The 22,254-nt window shown below is 43.9% G+C and overlaps 1 protein-coding gene across 1 annotated transcript in view; it reads left to right on the forward strand.

Moving 5' to 3' along the window:
• syt1a (synaptotagmin Ia) overlaps nt 1-22,254 on the forward strand; it is a gene marked incomplete at both ends in the record, with an annotated part of 123,613 nt that overhangs the window by 8,261 nt on the left and 93,098 nt on the right. The window contains one exon of the mRNA XM_084338447.1: nt 6,569-6,736. Coding sequence (XP_084194573.1) covers nt 6,569-6,736 — 168 coding nt within the window. The remainder of the gene's footprint in view (nt 1-6,568; nt 6,737-22,254) is intronic.

The raw sequence follows: 22,254 nt of genomic DNA on the forward strand, positions 1-22,254 counted from the left end.
GAGAGAGGCTCAGAGAGAGAGAGAGGCTCAGAGAGAGAGAGGCTCAGAGAGAGAGAGAGCTCAGAGAGAGAGAGGCTCAGAGAGAGAGAGAGGCTCAGAGAGAGAGAGAGGCTCAGAGAGAGAGAGAGGCTCAGAGAGAGAGAGGCTCAGAGAGAGAGAGAGAGGCTCAGAGAGAGAGAGAGAGGCTCAGAGAGAGAGAGAGGCTCAGAGAGAGAGAGGCTCAGAGAGAGAGAGGCTCAGAGAGAGAGAGAGGCTCAGAGAGAGAGAGGCTCAGAGAGAGAGGCTCAGAGAGAGAGAGAGGCTCAGAGAGAGAGAGGCTCAGAGAGAGAGAGGCTCAGAGAGAGAGAGGCTCAGAGAGAGAGAGAGGCTCAGAGAGAGAGAGAGGCTCAGGAGAGAGAGGCTCAGAGAGAGAGAGAGGCTCAGAGAGAGAGAGAGGCTCAGAGAGAGAGGCTCAGAGAGAGAGAGAGGCTCAGAGAGAGAGAGAGGCTCAGAGAGAGAGAGGCTCAGAGAGAGAGAGAGGCTCAGAGAGAGAGAGAGGCTCAGAGAGAGAGGCAGCAGAGAGAGAGAGGCTCAGAGAGAGAGAGAGGCTCAGAGAGAGAGAGAGGCTCAGAGAGAGAGAGGCTCAGAGAGAGAGAGGCTCAGAGAGAGAGAGAGGCTCAGAGAGAGAGAGAGGCTCAGAGAGAGAGAGGCTCAGAGAGAGAGAGAGGCTCAGAGAGAGAGAGGCTCAGAGAGAGAGAGGCTCAGAGAGAGAGAGAGGCTCAGAGAGAGAGAGAGGCTCAGAGAGAGAGAGGCTCAGAGAGAGAGAGAGGCTCAGAGAGAGAGAGAGGCTCAGAGAGAGAGAGGCTCAGAGAGAGAGAGGCTCAGAGAGAGAGAGAGGCTCAGAGAGAGAGAGAGGCTCAGAGAGAGAGAGGCTCAGAGAGAGAGAGGCTCAGAGAGAGAGAGAGGCTCAGAGAGAGAGAGAGGCTCAGAGAGAGAGAGGCTCAGAGAGAGAGAGGCTCAGAGAGAGAGAGGCTCAGAGAGAGAGAGGCTCAGAGAGAGAGAGGCTCAGAGAGAGAGAGAGGCTCAGAGAGAGAGAGAGGCTCAGAGAGAGAGAGAGGCTCAGAGAGAGAGAGCCGCAGAGGCTCAGAGAGAGAGAGAGGCTCAGGAGAGAGAGAGGCTCAGAGAGAGAGAGAGGCTCAGAGAGAGAGAGGCTCAGAGAGAGAGAGGCTCAGGAGAGAGAGAGGCTCAGAGAGAGAGAGAGGCTCAGAGAGAGAGAGAGGCTCAGAGAGAGAGAGGCTCAGAGAGAGAGAGAGGCTCAGAGAGAGAGAGAGGCTCAGAGAGAGAGAGAGGCTCAGAGAGAGAGAGGCTCAGAGAGAGAGAGAGGCTCAGAGAGAGAGAGAGGCTCAGAGAGAGAGAGAGGCTCAGAGAGAGAGAGGCTCAGAGAGAGAGAGGCTCAGAGAGAGAGGCTCAGAGAGAGAGAGAGGCTCAGAGAGAGAGAGAGGCTCAGAGAGAGAGAGAGGCTCAGAGAGAGAGAGAGGCTCAGAGAGAGAGAGGCTCAGAGAGAGAGAGGCTCAGAGAGAGAGAGGCTCAGAGAGAGAGAGGCTCAGAGAGAGAAGAGGCTCAGAGAGAGGCTCAGAGAGAGAGAGGCTCAGAGAGAGAGAGAGGCTCAGAGAGAGAGAGGCTCAGAGAGAGAGAGAGGCTCAGAGAGAGAGAGGCTCAGAGAGAGAGAGGCTCAGAGAGAGAGAGAGGCTCAGAGAGAGAGAGAGGCTCAGAGAGAGAGAGAGGCTCAGAGAGAGAGAGGCTCAGAGAGAGAGAGAGGCTCAGAGAGAGAGAGGCTCAGAGAGAGAGAGAGGCTCAGAGAGAGAGAGAGGCTCAGAGAGAGAGAGGCTCAGAGAGAGAGAGAGGCTCAGAGAGAGAGAGGCTCAGAGAGAGAGAGGCTCAGAGAGAGAGAGGCTCAGAGAGAGAGAGAGGCTCAGAGAGAGAGAGGCTCAGAGAGAGAGAGAGAGAGAGAGAGGCTCAGAGAGAGAGAGAGGCTCAGAGAGAGAGAGAGGCTCAGAGAGAGAGAGAGGCTCAGAGAGAGAGAGAGGCTCAGGAGAGAGAGAGGCTCAGAGAGAGAGAGAGGCTCAGAGAGAGAGAGAGGCTCAGAGAGAGAGAGGCTCAGAGAGAGAGAGGCTCAGGAGAGAGAGAGGCTCAGAGAGAGAGAGAGGCTCAGAGAGAGAGAGAGAGGCTCAGAGAGAGAGAGAGGCTCAGAGAGAGAGAGGCTCAGAGAGAGAGAGGCTCAGAGAGAGAGAGAGGCTCAGAGAGAGAGAGAGGCTCAGAGAGAGAGAGGCTCAGAGAGAGAGAGGCTCAGAGAGAGAGAGGCTCAGAGAGAGAGAGAGCTCAGAGAGAGAGAGAGGCTCAGAGAGAGAGAGGCTCAGAGAGAGAGAGAGGCTCAGAGAGAGAGAGGCTCAGAGAGAGAGAGAGGCTCAGAGAGAGAGAGAGGCTCAGAGAGAGAGAGGCTCAGAGAGAGAGAGAGGCTCAGAGAGAGAGAGAGGCTCAGGAGAGAGAGAGGCTCAGAGAGAGAGAGGCTCAGAGAGAGAGAGAGGCTCAGAGAGAGAGAGGCTCAGAGAGAGAGAGAGGCTCAGAGAGAGAGAGAGAGAGAGCTCAGAGAGAGAGAGAGGCTCAGAGAGAGAGAGGCTCAGAGAGAGAGAGAGGCTCAGAGAGAGAGAGGCTCAGAGAGAGAGAGAGGCTCAGAGAGAGAGAGAGGCTCAGAGAGAGAGAGGCTCAGAGAGAGAGAGGCTCAGAGAGAGAGAAGAGGCTCAGAGAGAGAGAGAGGCTCAGAGAGAGAGAGAGGCTCAGAGAGAGAGAGAGGCTCAGAGAGAGAGAGGCTCAGAGAGAGAGAGAGGCTCAGAGAGAGAGAGAGAGGCTCAGAGAGAGAGAGAGGCTCAGAGAGAGAGAGGCTCAGAGAGAGAGAGGCTCAGAGAGAGAGAGAGGCTCAGAGAGAGAGAGGCTCAGAGAGAGAGAGAGGCTCAGAGAGAGAGAGGCTCAGAGAGAGAGAGAGGCTCAGAGAGAGAGAGGCTCAGAGAGAGAGAGGCTCAGAGAGAGAGAGGCTCAGAGAGAGAGAGAGGCTCAGAGAGAGAGAGAGGCTCAGAGAGAGAGAGAGGCTCAGAGAGAGAGAGAGGCTCAGAGAGAGAGAGGCTCAGAGAGAGAGAGGCTCAGAGAGAGAGAGGCTCAGGGAGAGAGAGAGGCTCAGAGAGAGAGAGAGGCTCAGAGAGAGAGAGAGGCTCAGAGAGAGAGAGAGGCTCAGAGAGAGAGAGGCTCAGGGAGAGAGAGGCTCAGAGAGAGAGAGAGAGGCTCAGAGAGAGAGAGGCTCAGAGAGAGAGAGAGGCTCAGAGAGAGAGAGAGGCTCAGAGAGAGAGAGAGGCTCAGAGAGAGAGAGAAGAGAGGCTCAGAGAGAGAGAGAGGCTCAAGAGAGAGAGAGGCTCAGAGAGAGAGAGAGGCTCAGAGAGAGAGAGGCTCAGAGAGAGAGAGAGGCTCAGAGAGAGAGAGAGGCTCAGAGAGAGAGAGAGGCTCAGAGAGAGAGGCCAGAGAGAGAGAGGCTCAGAGAGAGAGAGGCTCAGAGAGAGAGAGGCTCAGAGAGAGAGAGGCTCAGAGAGAGAGAGGCTCAGAGAGAGAGAGAGGCTCAGAGAGAGAGAGAGGCTCAGAGAGAGAGAGGCTCAGAGAGAGAGAGAGGCTCAGCGAGAGAGAGGCTCAGAGAGAGAGAGGCTCAGAGAGAGAGAGGCTCAGAGAGAGAGAGAGGCTCAGAGAGAGAGAGAGGCTCAGAGAGAGAGAGAGAGAGGCTCAGAGAGAGAGAGAGGCTCAGAGAGAGAGAGGCTCAGAGAGAGAGAGAGGCTCAGAGAGAGAGAGAGGCTCAGAGAGAGAGAGGCTCAGAGAGAGAGAGAGGCTCAGAGAGAGAGAGGCTCAGAGAGAGAGAGAGGCTCAGAGAGACGAGAGAGGCTCAGGAGAGAGAGAGGCTCAGAGAGAGAGAGAGGCTCAGAGAGCCAAGGGAGAAGAGAGGCTCAGGGAGAGAGAGAGGCTCAGAGAGAGAGAGAGGCTCAGAGAGAGAGAGAGGCTCAGAGAGAGAGAGAGGCTCAGGGAGAGAGAGAGGCTCAGAGAGAGAGAGAGGCTCAGAGAGAGAGAGAGGCTCAGAGAGAGAGAGAGGCTCAGAGAGAGAGAGAGGCTCAGAGAGAGAGAGGCTCAGAGAGAGAGAGAGGCTCAGAGAGAGAGAGAGGCTCAGAGAGAGAGAGAGGCTCAGAGAGAGAGAGGCTCAGAGAGAGAGAGGCTCAGAGAGAGAGAGAGGCTCAGAGAGAGAGAGAGGCTCAGAGAGAGAGAGGCTCAGAGAGAGAGAGAGGCTCAGAGAGAGAGAGAGGCTCAGAGAGAGAGAGGCTCAGGAGGAGACAAGAGAAGAGAGAGGCTCAGAGAGAGAGAGAGGCTCAGGGAGAGAGAGAGGCTCAGAGAGAGAGAGAGGCTCAGAGAGAGAGAGGCTCAGAGAGAGAGAGGCTCAGAGAGAGAGAGGCTCAGAGAGAGAGAGGCTCAGAGAGAGAGAGAGGCTCAGAGAGAGAGAGAGGCTCAGAGAGAGAGAGAGGCTCAGGGAGAGAGAGAGGCTCAGAGAGAGAGAGGCTCAGAGAGAGAGAGGCTCAGAGAGAGAGGCTCAGAGAGAGAGAGAGGTCAGAGAGAGAGAGAGGCTCAGAGAGAGAGAGGCTCAGAGAGAGAGAGAGGCTCAGAGAGAGAGAGAGGCTCAGAGAGAGAGAGAGGCTCAGAGAGAGAGAGAGGCTCAGAGAGAGAGAGGCTCAGAGAGAGAGAGAGAGAGGCTCAGAGAGAGAGAGAGGCTCAGAGAGAGAGAGAGGCTCAGAGAGAGAGAGAGGCTCAGAGAGAGAGAGAGGCTCAGAGAGAGAGAGAGGCTCAGAGAGAGAGAGAGGCTCAGAGAGAGAGAGAGGCTCAGAGAGAGAGAGGCTCAGAGAGAGAGAGGCTCAGAGAGAGAGGCTCAGAGAGAGAGAGAGGCTCAGAGAGAGAGAGAGAGAGGCTCAGAGAGAGAGAGAGGCTCAGAGAGAGAGAGGCTCAGAGAGAGAGAGAGGCTCAGAGAGAGAGAGAGGCTCAGAGAGAGAGAGAGGCTCAGAGAGAGAGAGAGGCTCAGAGGGAGAGAGAGGCTCAGAGAGAGAGAGAGGCTCAGAGAGAGAGAGAGGCTCAGAGGGAGAGAGAGGCTCAGAGAGAGAGAGAGGCTCAGAGAGAGAGAGGCTCAGAGAGAGAGAGAGGCTCAGAGAGAGAGAGAGGCTCAGAGAGAGAGAGAGGCTCAGAGAGAGAGAGAGGCTCAGAGAGAGAGAGGCTCAGAGAGAGAGAGAGGCTCAGAGAGAGAGAGAGGCTCAGAGAGAGAGAGAGGCTCAGAGAGAGAGAGAGGCTCAGGGAGAGAGAGAGGCTCAGAGAGAGAGAGAGGCTCAGAGAGAGAGAGAGGCTCAGAGAGAGAGAGAGGCTCAGAGAGAGAGAAAAGGAGCCCCTTTTGTCAACTCATAATGAAATTATTGAATTACGTATTGGAATCAACTCACACAATCACAACACAAATTAGAAACATATTTGGCCCTAAACAGACAGTATACTGTGGCAGACTACCTCAGCACAGTAACTGATAAGAATCTAAGAAAGACTCTGACAAAGTACAGACTGAGTGACCATGGTCTGGCGATAGAGAAGGGCAGACACAGACAGACCTGGCTGCCCAGAGAGGAGAGGAGAAGAGAGGAGAGGAGGAGAGAGAGAGAGAGAGAGAGAAGGTGACCATGGTTTGGCGATAGAGAAGGGCAGACACAGACAGACCTGGCTGCCCAGAGAGGAGAGGTTGTGCTGTCTTTGTGATGATGGAGCCATAGAGACAGAACTACACTTCCTAACACAATGTGAAAATTACAGAAATATTAGGGAGGAATTCTTTCCAAAAATTGAAATAATTTCCCCAGAATTCCAAAGTATGACAGAAGTGCAGAAATTGCCATTCCTCCTGGGGGAACAGAAAGAATGTGCAGTTTTAGCTGCAAAATATGTCAATTCATGTCACAAGAAAAGGGACAACCAGTAGGACACATATACTATATATATATATATGTACCATGTTTTATTCACCGCACCATCTCCTTTATTTCTTTGATCTTGTTCTGTTGATATTGTTGTTGTATTGTATAATGTTGTTTGCTGTTTATGTCATAATTGTGCTTTGGCAACATTTGTGAAATTTCATGCCAATAAAGCTTTTTGAATTGAATTGAATTGAATTGAGAGAGGCTCAGGGGAGAGAGAGGCCTGTTAGTGACCTCATCTTGTGTTAGTGACCTCATCTTGTGTTAGTGACCTCATCTTGTGTTAGTGACCTCATCTTGTGTTAGTGACCTCATCTTGTGTTACTGACCTCATCTTGTGTTAGTGACCTCATCTTGTGTTAGTGACCTCATCTTGTGTTAGTGACCTCATCTTGTGTTACTGACCTCATCTTGTGTTAGTGACCTCATCTTGTGTTACTGACCTCATCTTGTGTTACTGACATCATCTTGTGTTATTGACCTCTGACCCTGACCCTCTGCAGGTGCCCTACGTGGAGCTGGGAGGCAAGACGCTGATCATGACGGTGTACGACTTCGACCGCTTCTCCAAACACGACGCCATCGGCGACATCAAGGTGCCCATGAACAAGGTGGACTTCAGCCACGTGACGGAGGAGTGGAGAGACCTGCAGAGTGCAGAGAAGGAGGAGGTGAGGAGGGCACCGGCCACGTAGAACTGTTTGATGATAAAACTCAAGATACTTGTGCCCTAATGATGAGGATACCATGTGCTCAATGAAGAAACCCAATGGCCAGGCAGCGAGGGCCAGCATGTCACCAGGGTTATCAAGTGGGCAGCACCCCCCTTCACTGGTGTTCTGTCAAGTTAGGCCCACGACACCTCGGTTAGTCCCAGCGTCCCAGAACGGACTATATGATGCTCCCATGAACATTTATTTGGTGGTAATAAATGGTTATGAGAGCATTATCTATTGTATGGATTCTATTTTATAAATGTATCTAGCGTTTATCTGTCCCGCACCTTGGGTTGGATGCTTTTGTAAAAAAAAAAAAAAATCTTTCAAAGAAGCAAGAATACCAGTGAACTGGAGTTGTTCTTCTAGGTTAACCCTTTCACTACAGTACCACACTACAGACGGTTAACCTTCTGTAGTGTGGTAGTGAAAGGGTTAAACGCTTATTATTTGTCCACTCTGGCTACCTGGGGCAAACTAATATTTTGCTAACTTTTAAATAACGACATCTCGACATCTTTATATACATGCAAAGGTATTATTAAATAATGGTTACATGATGTAATTACTGTTTCCGTGTTCGAAATATCACAAGACGGTTTTATCGGTACAATCTGATCGCACTGCTCTGTTAAACATGTGTCGTGTGGGACTGAGCTGCAGGTGCCGAGCCGGGCCGGGGCTCGGGGGGGAGGCCGGGGGGGGGGGGGGGGGGGGGGGGGGGGAGGCCGGGGTGATCCATCTCTCTTAATGTCACTTAATCAGATGGCCACACTTCCCCCTTCCATTTAAAATAAGCGTGACTTCAGAGGCAGCCATTCCGGAGATTACATTTTCATGGTAAATGTCATGGCATTATAGCGTGTGTTGCCAGGGAAACCTTGTTTTTAGCATTACGTGTTGGTTTTGATGTAAAGGTTAATGGTAGCGGCGGCGTCACACAGGGCAGGTGGCCGCCGGTCCAACCTGCAGGGGGCGTCACCGGTCCTCGTCACCGTGTGGTCCAACCTGCAGGGGGCGTCACCGTTCCTCGTCACCGTGTGGTCCAACCTGCAGGGGGCGTCACCGTTCCTCGTCACCGTGTGGTCCAACCTGCAGGGGGCGTCACCGGTCCTCGTCACCGTGTGGTCCAACCTGCAGGGGGCGTCACCGTTCCTTGTCACCGTGTGGTCCAACCTGCAGGGGGCGTCACCGTACCTTGTCACCGTGTGGTCCAACCTGCAGGGGGCGTCACCGTACCTCGTCACCGTGTGGTCCAACCTGCAGGGGGCGTCACCGTACCTCGTCACCGTGTGGTCCAACCTGCAGGGGGCGTCACCGTACCTCGTCACCGTGTGGTCCAACCTGCAGGGGGCGTCACCGGTCCTCGTCACCGTGTGGTCCAACCTGCAGGGGGCGTCACCGTACCTCGTCACCGTGTGGTCCAACCTGCAGGGGGCGTCACCGTACCTCGTCACCGTGTGGTCCAACCTGCAGGGGGCGTCACCGTACCTCGTCACCGTGTGGTCCAACCTGCAGGGGGCGTCACCGTACCTCGTCACCGTGTGGTCCAACCTGCAGGGGGCGTCACCGTACCTCGTCACCGTGTGGTCCAACCTGCAGGGGGCGTCACCGTACCTCGTCACCGTGTGGTCCAACCTGCAGGGGGCGTCACCGTACCTCGTCACCGTGTGGTCGGACCACCGCACCTGGCAATGTCACGCAAGGCTTGAGCCACTGGTCCTCTAATGTCGGGACCAGATTACACATCATATATAAAATAATAAATATAATTTTAGTCTTTTGTGATGTGTCAGATTAGGTTATCATAGCGTGGTAAAGTCTGTGTCTTGGCCCGGGGGGAGACAGGGTGCGTTGGTCCCAGAGAAGTCACCGTGAGGCTCAGCAGGGATCAGGGGTTAGGTTTAGGTTTACTTTATTTGTTCAAGGCGGACGGCGTACATTAATAAAATAATGTAGAAATGTAAATGCACCCAATTTTTGCCAAAAGGCTCATTTCGATCGGCAGTCGCCCTGCCAGAAGGTACGGGCTAAAATCCTGTGTGAAAAAGGCTTATCAATAAAAACAAAGAAAATCAAGATAAATAACATTAGAATAAAAACACAAATAAAAGCACATAGACATAGTAGGGATACAGGGCACAATACAGTCATGGACACAAGGACAGAGCACATCATGACACATTAGAAGACCCAGGCATAGACAAACGCACCATATCCACACACACACACACACACACACACACACACACACACACACACACACACACACACACACACACACACACACACACACACACACACACACACACACACACCTCAGTGTTGACAATGCTGGTTTTCGTTGAGCCATTCCTTAACCCTGCACTTGAATGAGTAATATGATGTGGACACTCTAATTGGAGCGGAGGGGTTTGGTTTGGACTTCTCATTTCGATCCAAAGTCAAAGAACATGTTAATAAATTGTCGCACTACAAGAAAAAAAAATCACTTTTAACATTCTAGATTTTTCATCAGGGCGTCCCAGATGCCACATAGCTGTTCTTAAAGATTAAGATTAAGATTAAACTGGACTTTGAAAAAGTCTTTAATCATTGCACACATTGACAATGTAGTCATGCAGCCACCAGCGGACTGGCCAACGGGCGCACCGGGAGTATTCCCGGTGGCCTGGCAGACTGGCATGGCCTGGCCCTGTCAAACTGGCAATGTTTTTTTATTTAATTTATTTGTATATTATATTATTTTGTTGCCCGCAGTCAGGCCACTGAACTCCGAAGCAGGCCAGGTCGGTATATATGTTTCTATTTGCGCATATATAAGTTCAGGCAGGAATGAGTTAACTTGTTATTCATAACCCAGCGCGATGCAGTGCGCCTGCGCAGACCTCGCCAGTCGCCAATCTCAAACAAGCCTATTAATTTAAATCATGATGAGATCAACTGCCGAAACCCGGGAGATATGAACGTTTTGGATATCTCTAGAATGGGTGAAGACGAACGTCGGACAAAAATTTAAAGAATGAGACGAAAGCGGGGCGCAATCAGAGGTGTTATTACGCGAGTTTTGAATCTGATGGGCGTTGAAATTGACGTGGAAACTCCGGATATCACTTGATCACTTTATTGGATGTACTGCTTGGAGTTAAAGAAGACTGTTTATTGGAACCTGACCGTGAACAGCTATAAGTCTGATGGATGATTTGGATGCTGATATTGAAGCCGCGAGATGTAAGGAGCGCGTCATTATGTTGAACTGATGGCAGCAGCGCCAGTGAAGTAGAGAAAGGTAATGTAACTGCACCGGTAAACTTCTATAAAGGACACTTTCGTATTATAACCCGACATTTGGACAATCCATTATTTGGAAAGTAGTTATTCTACACTTTGGTGTAGTGTATACAACTTGTATGGTCCGTTTTGTGACAGCGTTGCTGTCCATGGTGCTGAAGCCAGGTCGTATTTATACTGATATATTGCTAATGTTATTGCTGTCATCTTGGCTAGGTCTCCCTTGCAAAAGAGATCTTGTATCTCAATGGGACTTCCTGGTTAAATAAAGGTTAAATAAAAAAAGAGATACAAAACGCAGTTTTTCCCCGGGGGGGGGGGGGGGGGGGTATGGGCCTGGCCGCGTCTATATTAATCCCAGCCGAAGAGTGCAAGAGCGCTTCCGCATTCTTCGCCGCGCATGCGCATGAGGTCCTTGCTTAGTTCAGACGCCCCATTCAACACTGTTAATCACAAACTCGAAACTCCGTTAAGCTCCAGAGAGAGAGGCTGAAAACCCACAGTTCTTGCCCGACGGATGGGAGCCGAATCGCGGATCCGAGTTTTCTGATGAATAGCCCCAAAACATGGATGTCGCGAACGGCGCCGGCTTCGCTGACCAGAGCTCTCTCAGATTCAAAGTTTTAATTGCAGCCTGGAACATACATTGTTTACACTGTCTTTCTTCTATTATAACCCTGCCCATTCCCAAATCATATTCAGAAAGTATCACAGAGACTTCTATTGACCAAGGAATTAGTTATTATTAGTAAGACACAACATTTCCGTAGTAATTGACCACCAGACTCTTTCTCTTAAGGCATTAACTGGGTTAATTAATATAAATGTTATATTGTAACTGTCTAGTTACACATTGGTTCCGAAACATGTATGTTCCAGGCTGCAATTAAAACTTTGAATCTGAGAGAGCTCTGGTCAGCGAAGCCGGCGCTGTTCGCGACATCCATGTTTTGGGGCTATTCATCAGAAAACTCGGATCCGCGGTTCGGCTCCCATCCGTCGGGCAAGAACTGTGGGTTTTCAGCCTCTCTCTCTGGAGCTTAACGGAGTTTCGAGTTTGTGATTAACAGTGTTGAATGGGGCGTCTGAACTAAGCAAGGACCTCATGCGCATGCGCGGCGAAGAATGCGGAAGCGCTCTTGCACTCTTCGGCTGGGATTAATATAGACGCGGCCAGGCCTGGCCTGCCTGAGTAAAATTATGGTCCCAGTCTGCGACTGCATGCAGCCTACCAATCCAAGTGCTCCTGTCCGTCTTCGCCAAAGATATGTTCTGCATGTTTTTCCATTGGGTTTATATTCTCGAGGGGAAACCCTTGCAAGCACAGAGGGGGAGAACATGCAAACTCCACACAGAAAGGCCCGGGAGATACCCCACCTGGGTACCTGGCAACCTGGCAACCTGGTCCCTGAGCGGGAATCTAACCCAGGACCGTCTTGCTGTGAGGCGACAGTGTTAACCACTACACCACCATGCCGCTGTTATTTGATTATATCAGACTACAAGGACAACACTGTTCTTTATTATGTCACACTACAAGGACAACACTGTTCTTTATTATGTCACACTACAAGGACAACACTGTTCTTTATTATGTCACACTACAAGGACAACACTGTTCTTTATTATGTCACACTACAAGGACAACACTGTTCTTTATTATGTCACACTACAAGGACAACACTGTTCTTTATTATGTCACACTACAAGGACAACACTGTTCTTTATTATGTCACACTACAAGGACAACACTGTTCTTTATTATGTCACACTACAAGGACAACACTGTTCTTTATTATGTCACACTACAAGGACAACACTGATCTTTATTATGTCACACTACAAGGAGACAACACTGTTCTTTATTATGTCACACTACAAGGTGACACTGTTCTTTATTATGTCACACTACAAGGACAACACTGTTCTTTATTATGTCACACTACAAGGACAACACTGTTCTTTATTATGTCACACTACAAGGACAACACTGTTCTTTATTATGTCACACTACAAGGACAACACTGTTCTTTATTATGTCACACTACAAGGACAACACTGTTCTTTATTATATCACACTACAAGGTGACACTGTTCTTTATTATGTCACACTACAAGGACAACACTTTATTATGTCACACTACAAGGACAACACTTTATTATGTCACACTACAAGGACAACACTGTTCTTTATTATGTCACACTACAAGGACAACACTGTTCTTTATTATGTCACACTACAAGGACAACACTGTTCTGTATTATGTCACACTACAAGGACAACACTGTTCTTTATTATGTCACACTACAAGGACAACACTTTATTATGTCACACTACAAGGACAACACTTTATTATGTCACACTACAAGGACAACACTGTTCTTTATTATGTCACACTACAAGGTGACACTGTTCTTTATTATGTCTCACTACAAGGACAACACTGTTCTTTATTATGTCACACTACAAGGACAACACTGTTCTTTATTATGTCACACTACAAGGACAACACTGTTCTTTATTATGTCACACTACAAGGACAACACTGTTCTTTATTACGTCACACTACAAGGACAACACTGTTCTTTATTATGTCACACTACAAGGACAACACTGTTCTTTATTATGTCACACTACAAGGACAACACTTTATTATGTCACACTACAAGGACAACACTTTATTATGTCACACTACAAGGACAACACTGATCTTTATTATGTCACACTACAAGGACAACACTGTTCTTTATTATGTCACACTACAAGGACACACTGTTCTTTATTATGTCACACTACAAGGACAACACTGTTCTTTATTATGTCACACTACAAGGACAACACTGTTCTTTATTATGTCACACTACAAGGACAACACTGTTCTTTATTATGTCACACTACAAGGACAACACTGTTCTTTATTACGTCACACTACAAGGACAACACTGTTCTTTATTATGTCACACTACAAGGACAACACTGTTCTTTATTACGTCACACTACAAGGTGACACTGTTCTTTATTATGTCACACTACAAGGTGACACTGTTCTTTATTATGTCACACTACAAGGTGACACTGTTCTTTATTATGTCTCACTACAAGGACAACACTGTTCTTTATTATGTCTCACTACAAGGACAACACTGTTCTTTATTATGTCACACTACAAGGACAACACTGTTCTTTATTATGTCACACTACAAGGACAACACTGTTCTTTATTATGTCACACTACAAGGTGACACTGTTCTTTATTATGTCACACTACAAGGACAACACTTTATTATGTCACACTACAAGGACAACACTGTTCTTTATTATGTCACACTACAAGGACAACACTGTTCTTTATTACGTCACACTACAAGGACAACACTGTTCTTTATTATGTCACACTACAAGGTGACACTGTTCTTTATTATGTCACACTACAAGGACAACACTGTTTTTTATTATGTCACACTACAAGGTGACACTGTTCTTTATTATGTCACACTACAAGGACAACACTGTTCTTTATTATGTCACACTACAAGGACAACACTTTATTATGTCACACTACAAGGACAACACTGTTCTTTATTATGTCACACTACAAGGTGACACTGTTCTTTATTATGTCACACTACAAGGACAACACTGTTCTTTATTATGTCACACTACAAGGACAACACTTTATTACGTCACACTACAAGGACAACACTGTTCTTTATTATGTCACACTACAAGGTGACACTGTTCTTTATTATGTCACACTACAAGGACAACACTGTTCTTTATTATGTCACACTACAAGGTGACACTGTTCTTTATTATGTCACACTACAAGGACAACACTGTTCTTTATTATGTCACACTACAAGGACAACACTTTATTATGTCACACTACAAGGACAACACTTTATTATGTCACACTACAAGGACAACACTGTTCTTTATTATGTCACACTACAAGGTGACACTGTTCTTTATTACGTCACACTACAAGGACAACACTGTTCTTTATTATGTCACACTACAAGGACAACACTGTTCTTTATTATGTCACACTACAAGGACAACACTGTTCTTTATTATGTCACACTACAAGGACAACACTTTATTATGTCACACTACAAGGACAACACTGTTCTTTATTACGTCACACTACAAGGACAACACTGTTCTTTATTATGTCACATTACAAGGACAACACTGTTCTTTATTACGTCACACTACAAGGACAACACTTTATTACGTCACACTACAAGGACAACACTGTTCTTTATTATGTCACACTACAAGGTGACACTGTTCTTTATTATGTCACACTACAAGGACAACACTGTTCTTTATTATGTCACACTACAAGGACAACACTGTTCTTTATTATGTCACACTACAAGGACAACACTGTTCTTTATTACGTCACACTACAAGGACAACACTGTTCTTTATTATGTCACACTACAAGGACAACACTGTTCTTTATTATGTCACATTACAAGACAACACTGTTCTTTATTATGTCACACTACAAGGACAACACTTTATTATGTCACACTACAAGGTGACACTGTTCTTTATTATGTCACACTACAAGGACAACACTGTTCTTTATTATGTCACACTACAAGGACAACACTGTTCTTTATTATGTCACACTACAAGGTGACACTGTTCTTTATTATGTCACTACAAGACAACACTGTTCTTTATTATGTCACACTACAAGGACAACACTTTATTATGTCACACTACAAGGTGACACTGTTCTTTATTATGTCACACTACAAGGACAACACTGTTCTTTATTATGTCACTACAAGACAACACTGTTCTTTATTATGTCACACTACAAGACAACACTGTTCTTTATTATGTCACACTACAAGGACAACACTGTTCTTTATTATGTCACACTACAAGGACAACACTGTTCTTTATTATGTCACACTACAAGGACAACACTGTTCTTTATTATGTCACACTACAAGGACAACACTGTTCTTTATTATGTCACACTACAAGGACAACACTGTTCTTTATTATGTCACACTACAAGGACAACACTGTTCTTTATTATGTCACACTACAAGGACAACACTGTTCTTTATTATGTCACACTACAAGGACAACACTGTTCTTTATTATGTCACACTACAAGGACAACACTGTTCTTTATTATGTCACACTACAAGGACAACACTGATCTTTATTATGTCACACTACAAGGTGACACTGATCTTTATTATGTCACACTACAAGGACAACACTGTTCTTTATTATGTCACACTACAAGGACAACACTGTTCTTTATTATGTCACACTACGAGGACAACACTGTTCTTTATTACGTCACACTACAAGGACAACACTGTTCTTTATTATGTCACACTACAAGTACAACACTGTTCTTTATTATGTCACACTACAAGGACAACACTGTTCTTTATTATGTCACACTACAAGGAGACAACACTGTTCTTTATTATGTCACACTACAAGGACAACACTGTTCTTTATTATGTCACACTACAAGGACAACACTGTTCTTTATTATGTCACACTACAAGGAGACAACACTGTTCTTTATTATGTCACACTACAAGGACAACACTGTTCTTTATTATGTCACACTACAAGGACAACACTGTTCTTTATTATGTCACACTACAAGGACAACACTTTATTATGTCACACTACAAGGTGACACTGTTCTTTATTATGTCACACTACAAGGACAACACTGTTCTTTATTATGTCACACTACAAGGACAACACTGTTCTTTATTATGTCACACTACAAGGTGACACTGTTCTTTATTATGTCTCACTACAAGGACAACACTGTTCTTTATTATGTCACACTACAAGGTGACACTGTTCTTTATTATGTCACTACAAGACAACACTGTTCTTTATTATGTCACACTACAAGGACAACACTGTTCTTTATTATGTCACACTACAAGGACAACACTTTATTATGTCACACTACAAGGACAACACTGTTCTTTATTATGTCACACTACAAGGTGACACTGTTCTTTATTATGTCACACTACAAGGACAACACTGATCTTTATTACGTCACACTACAAGGACAACACTGTTCTTTATTATGTCTCACTACAAGGACAACACTGTTCTTTATTATGTCACACTACAAGGACAACACTGTTCTTTATTATGTCACACTACAAGGACAACACTGTTCTTTATTATGTCACACTACAAGGACAACACTGTTCTTTATTATGTCACACTACAAGGACAACACTGTTCTTTATTATGTCACACTACAAGGACAACACTGTTCTTTATTATGTCACACTACAAGGAGACAACACTGTTCTTTATTACGTCACACTACAAGGACAACACTGTTCTTTATTATGTCTCACTACAAGGACAACACTGTTCTTTATTATGTCACACTACAAGGACAACACTGTTCTTTATTATGTCACACTACAAGGAGACAACACTGTTCTTTATTACGTCACACTACAAGGACAACACTGTTCTTTATTATGTCTCACTACAAGGACAACACTGTTCTTTATTATGTCACACTACAAGGACAACACTGTTCTTTATTATGTCACACTACAAGGAGACAACACTGTTCTTTATTACGTCACACTACAAGGACAACACTGTTCTTTATTATGTCTCACTACAAGGACAACACTGTTCTTTATTATGTCACACTACAAGGACAACACTGTTCTTTATTATGTCACACTACAAGGACAACACTGTTCTTTATTATGTCACACTACAAGGACAACACTGTTCTTTATTATGTCACACTACAAGGACAACACTGTTCTTTATTATGTCACACTACAAGGACAACACTGTTCTTTATTATGTCACACTACAAGGACAACACTGTTCTTTATTATGTCACACTACAAGGAGACAACACTGTTCTTTATTATGTCACACTACAAGGACAACACTGTTCTTTATTATGTCACACTACAAGGACAACACTGTTCTTTATTATGTCACACTACAAGGTGACACTGTTCTTTATTATGTCACACTACAAGGACAACACTTTATTATGTCACACTACAAGGAGACAACACTGTTCTTTATTATGTCACACTACAAGGACAACACTGTTCTTTATTATGTCACACTACAAGGACAACACTGTTCTTTATTATGTCACACTACAAGGACAACACTGTTCTTTATTATGTCACACTACAAGGACAACACTGTTCTTTATTATGTCACACTACAAGGACAACACTGTTCTTTATTAAGTCACTACAAGGACAACACTGTTCTTTATTATGTCACACTACAAGGACAACACTGTTCTTTATTATGTCACACTACAAGGACAACACTGTTCTTTATTATGTCACACTACAAGGACAACACTGTTCTTTATTATGTCACACTACAAGGACAACACTGTTCTTTATTATGTCACTACAAGGACAACACTGTTCTTTATTATGTCACACTACAAGGACAACACTGTTCTTTATTATGTCACACTACAAGGACAACACTGTTCTTTATTATGTCACACTACAAGGACAACACTGTTCTTTATTATGTCACACTACAAGGACAACACTGTTCTTTATTATGTCACACTACAAGGACAACACTGTTCTTTATTATGTCACACTACAAGGACAACACTGTTCTTTATTATGTCACACTACAAGGACAACACTGTTCTTTATTAAGTCACACTACAAGGACAACACTTTATTACGTCACACTACAAGGACAACACTGTTCTTTATTATGCCACACTACAAGGACAACACTGTTCTTTATTATGTCACACTACAAGGACAACACTGTTCTTTATTATGTCACACTACAAGGTGACACTGTTCTTTATTATGTCACACTACAAGGACAACACTGTTCTTTATTATGTCACACTACAAGGACAACACTGTTCTTTATTATGTCACACTACAAGGACAACACTTTATTATGTCACACTACAAGGACAACACTTTATTATGTCACACTACAAGGACAACACTGTTCTTTATTATGTCACACTACAAGGACAACACTGTTCTTTATTATGTCACACTACAAGGACAACACTGTTCTTTATTATGTCACACTACAAGGACAACACTTTATTATGTCACACTACAAGGTGACACTGTTCTTTATTATGTCACACTACAAGGACAACACTTTATTACATCACACTACAAGGACAACACTGTTCTTTATTATGTCACACTACAAGGACAACACTTTATTATGTCACTACAAGGACAACACTGTTCTTTATTACGTCACACTACAAGGACAACACTGTTCTTTATTATGTCACACTACAAGGTGACACTGTTCTTTATTATGTCACACTACAAGGACAACACTGTTCTTTATTATGTCACACTACAAGGACAACACTGATCTTTATTATGTCACACTACAAGGACAACACTGTTCTTTATTATGTCACACTACAAGGACAACACTGTTCTTTATTATGTCACACTACAAGGACAACACTGTTCTTTATTATGTCACACTACAAGGACAACACTGTTCTTTATTATGTCACACTACAAGGACAACACTGTTCTTTATTATGTCACACTACAAGGACAACACTTTATTATGTCACACTACAAGGACAACACTTTATTATGTCACACTACAAGGACAACACTGATCTTTATTACGTCACACTACAAGGACAACACTGTTCTTTATTACGTCACACTACAAGGTGACACTGTTCTTTATTATGTCACACTACAAGGACAACACTGTTCTTTATTATGTCACACTACAAGGACAACACTGATCTTTATTATGTCACACTACAAGGAGACAACACTGTTCTTTATTATGTCACTACAAGACAACACTGTTCTTTATTATGTCACACTACAAGGACAACACTGATCTTTATTATGTCACACTACAAGGACAACACTGTTCTTTATTACGTCACACTACAAGGACAACACTGTTCTTTATTATGTCACACTACAAGGACAACACTGTTCTTTATTATGTCACTACAAGGACAACACTGTTCTTTATTATGTCACACTACAAGGACAACACTGTTCTTTATTATGTCACACTACAAGGACAACACTGTTCTTTATTATGTCACACTACAAGGACAACACTGTTCTTTATTATGTCACACTACAAGGACAACACTTTATTATGTCACACTACAAGGTGACACTGTTCTTTATTATGTCACACTACAAGGACAACACTGTTCTTTATTATGTCACACTACAAGGACAACACTGTTCTTTATTATGTCACACTACAAGGACAACACTGTTCTTTATTATGTCACACTACAAGGACAACACTGTTCTTTATTATGTCTCACTACAAGGACAACACTGTTCTTTATTATGTCACACTACAAGGACAACACTGTTCTTTATTATGTCACACTACAAGGACAACACTGTTCTTTATTATGTCACACTACAAGGACAACACTGTTCTTTATTATGTCACACTACAAGGACAACACTGTTCTTTATTATGTCACACTACAAGGACAACACTGTTCTTTATTATGTCACACTACAAGGACAACACTGTTCTTTATTATGTCACACTACAAGGACAACACTGTTCTTTATTATGTCACACTACAAGGACAACACTGTTCTTTATTATGTCACACTACAAGGTGACACTGTTCTTTATTATGTCACACTACAAGGACAACACTGTTATTTATTATGTCACACTACAAGGACAACACTGTTCTTTATTATGTCACACTACAAGGTGACACTGTTCTTTATTATGTCACACTACAAGGACAACACTTTATTACGTCACACTACAAGGACAACACTGTTCTTTATTATGTCACACTACAAGGACAACACTTTATTATGTCACACTACAAGGACAACACTGTTCTTTATTATGTCACACTACAAGGACAACACTGTTCTTTATTATGTCACACTACAAGGTGACACTGTTCTTTATTATGTCACACTACAAGGACAACACTGTTCTTTATTATGTCACACTACAAGGACAACACTGTTCTTTATTATGTCACACTACAAGGACAACACTGTTCTTTATTATGTCACACTACAAGGACAACACTGTTCTTTATTACGTCACACTACAAGGACAACACTGTTCTTTATTATGTCACACTACAAGGACAACACTGATCTTTATTATGTCACACTACAAGGACAACACTGTTCTTTATTATGTCACACTACAAGGACAACACTGTTATTTATTATGTCACACTACAAGGACAACACTGTTCTTTATTATGTCACACTACAAGGACAACACTGTTCTTTATTATGTCACACTACAAGGACAACACTGTTCTTTATTATGTCACACTACAAGGACAACACTGTTCTTTATTATGTCACACTACAAGGACAACACTTTATTATGTCACACTACAAGTACAACACTTTATTATGTCACACTACAAGGACAACACTGTTATTTATTATGTCACACTACAAGGACAACACTGTTATTTATTATGTCACACTACAAGGACAACACTGTTCTTTATTATGTCACACTACAATGACAACACTGTTCTTTATTACGTCACACTACAAGGACAACACTTTATTATGTCACACTACAAGGACAACACTGTTCTTTATTATGTCACACTACAAGGACAACACTGATCTTTATTATGTCACACTACAAGGACAACACTGTTCTTTATTATGTCACACTACAAGGACAACACTGTTCTTTATTATGTCACACTACAAGGACAACACTGTTCTTTATTACGTCACACTACAAGGACAACACTGTTCTTTATTATGTCACACTACAAGGACAACACTGTTCTTTATTATGTCACACTACAAGGACAACACTGTTCTTTATTATGTCACACTACAAGGACAACACTGATCTTTATTATGTCACACTACAAGGACAACACTGTTCTTTATTATGTCACACTACAAGGACAACACTGTTCTTTATTATGTCACACTACAAGGTGACACTGTTCTTTATTATGTCACACTACAAGGACAACACTGTTCTTTATTATGTCACACTACAAGGACAACACTGTTCTTTATTATGTCACACTACAAGGACAACACTGTTCTTTATTATGTCACACTACAAGGTGACACTGTTCTTTATTATGTCACACTACAAGGACAACACTGTTCTTTATTATGTCACACTACAAGGACAACACTGTTCTTTATTATGTCACACTACAAGGACAACACTGTTCTTTATTATGTCACACTACAAGGACAACACTGTTCTTTATTAAGTCACTACAAGGACAACACTGTTCTTTATTATGTCACACTACAAGGACAACACTGATCTTTATTATGTCACACTACAAGGACAACACTGTTCTTTATTATGTCACACTACAAGGTGACACTGTTCTTTATTATGTCACACTACAAGGACAACACTGTTCTTTATTATGTCACACTACAAGGACAACACTGTTCTTTATTATGTCACACTACAAGGACAACACTGTTCTTTATTATGTCACACTACAAGGACAACACTGTTCTTTATTATGTCACACTACAAGGACAACACTGATCTTTATTATGTCACACTACAAGGACAACACTGTTCTTTATTATGTCACACTACAAGGTGACACTGTTCTTTATTATGTCACACTACAAGGACAACACTGTTCTTTATTACGTCACACTACAAGGACAACACTGTTCTTTATTACGTCACACTACAAGGACAACACTGTTCTTTATTATGTCACACTACAAGGACAACACTGTTCTTTATTATGTCACACTACAAGGACAACACTGTTCTTTATTATGTCACACTACAAGGACAACACTGTTCTTTATTATGTCACACTACAAGGACAACACTGTTCTTTATTATGTCACACTACAAGGTGACACTGTTCTTTATTATGTCACACTACAAGGACAACACTGTTCTTTATTACGTCACACTACAAGGACAACACTGTTCTTTATTACGTCACACTACAAGGACAACACTGTTCTTTATTATGTCACACTACAAGGACAACACTGTTCTTTATTATGTCACACTACAAGGACAACACTGTTCTTTATTATGTCACACTACAAGGTGACACTGTTCTTTATTATGTCACACTACAAGGACAACACTGTTCTTTATTATGTCACACTACAAG

This window comes from Notolepis coatsorum, assembly GCF_963971535.1.
Source record: "Notolepis coatsorum genome assembly, contig: SUPER_15_unloc_1, whole genome shotgun sequence".
NCBI classification, from domain to species: Eukaryota; Metazoa; Chordata; class Actinopteri; order Aulopiformes; family Paralepididae; genus Notolepis; species Notolepis coatsorum.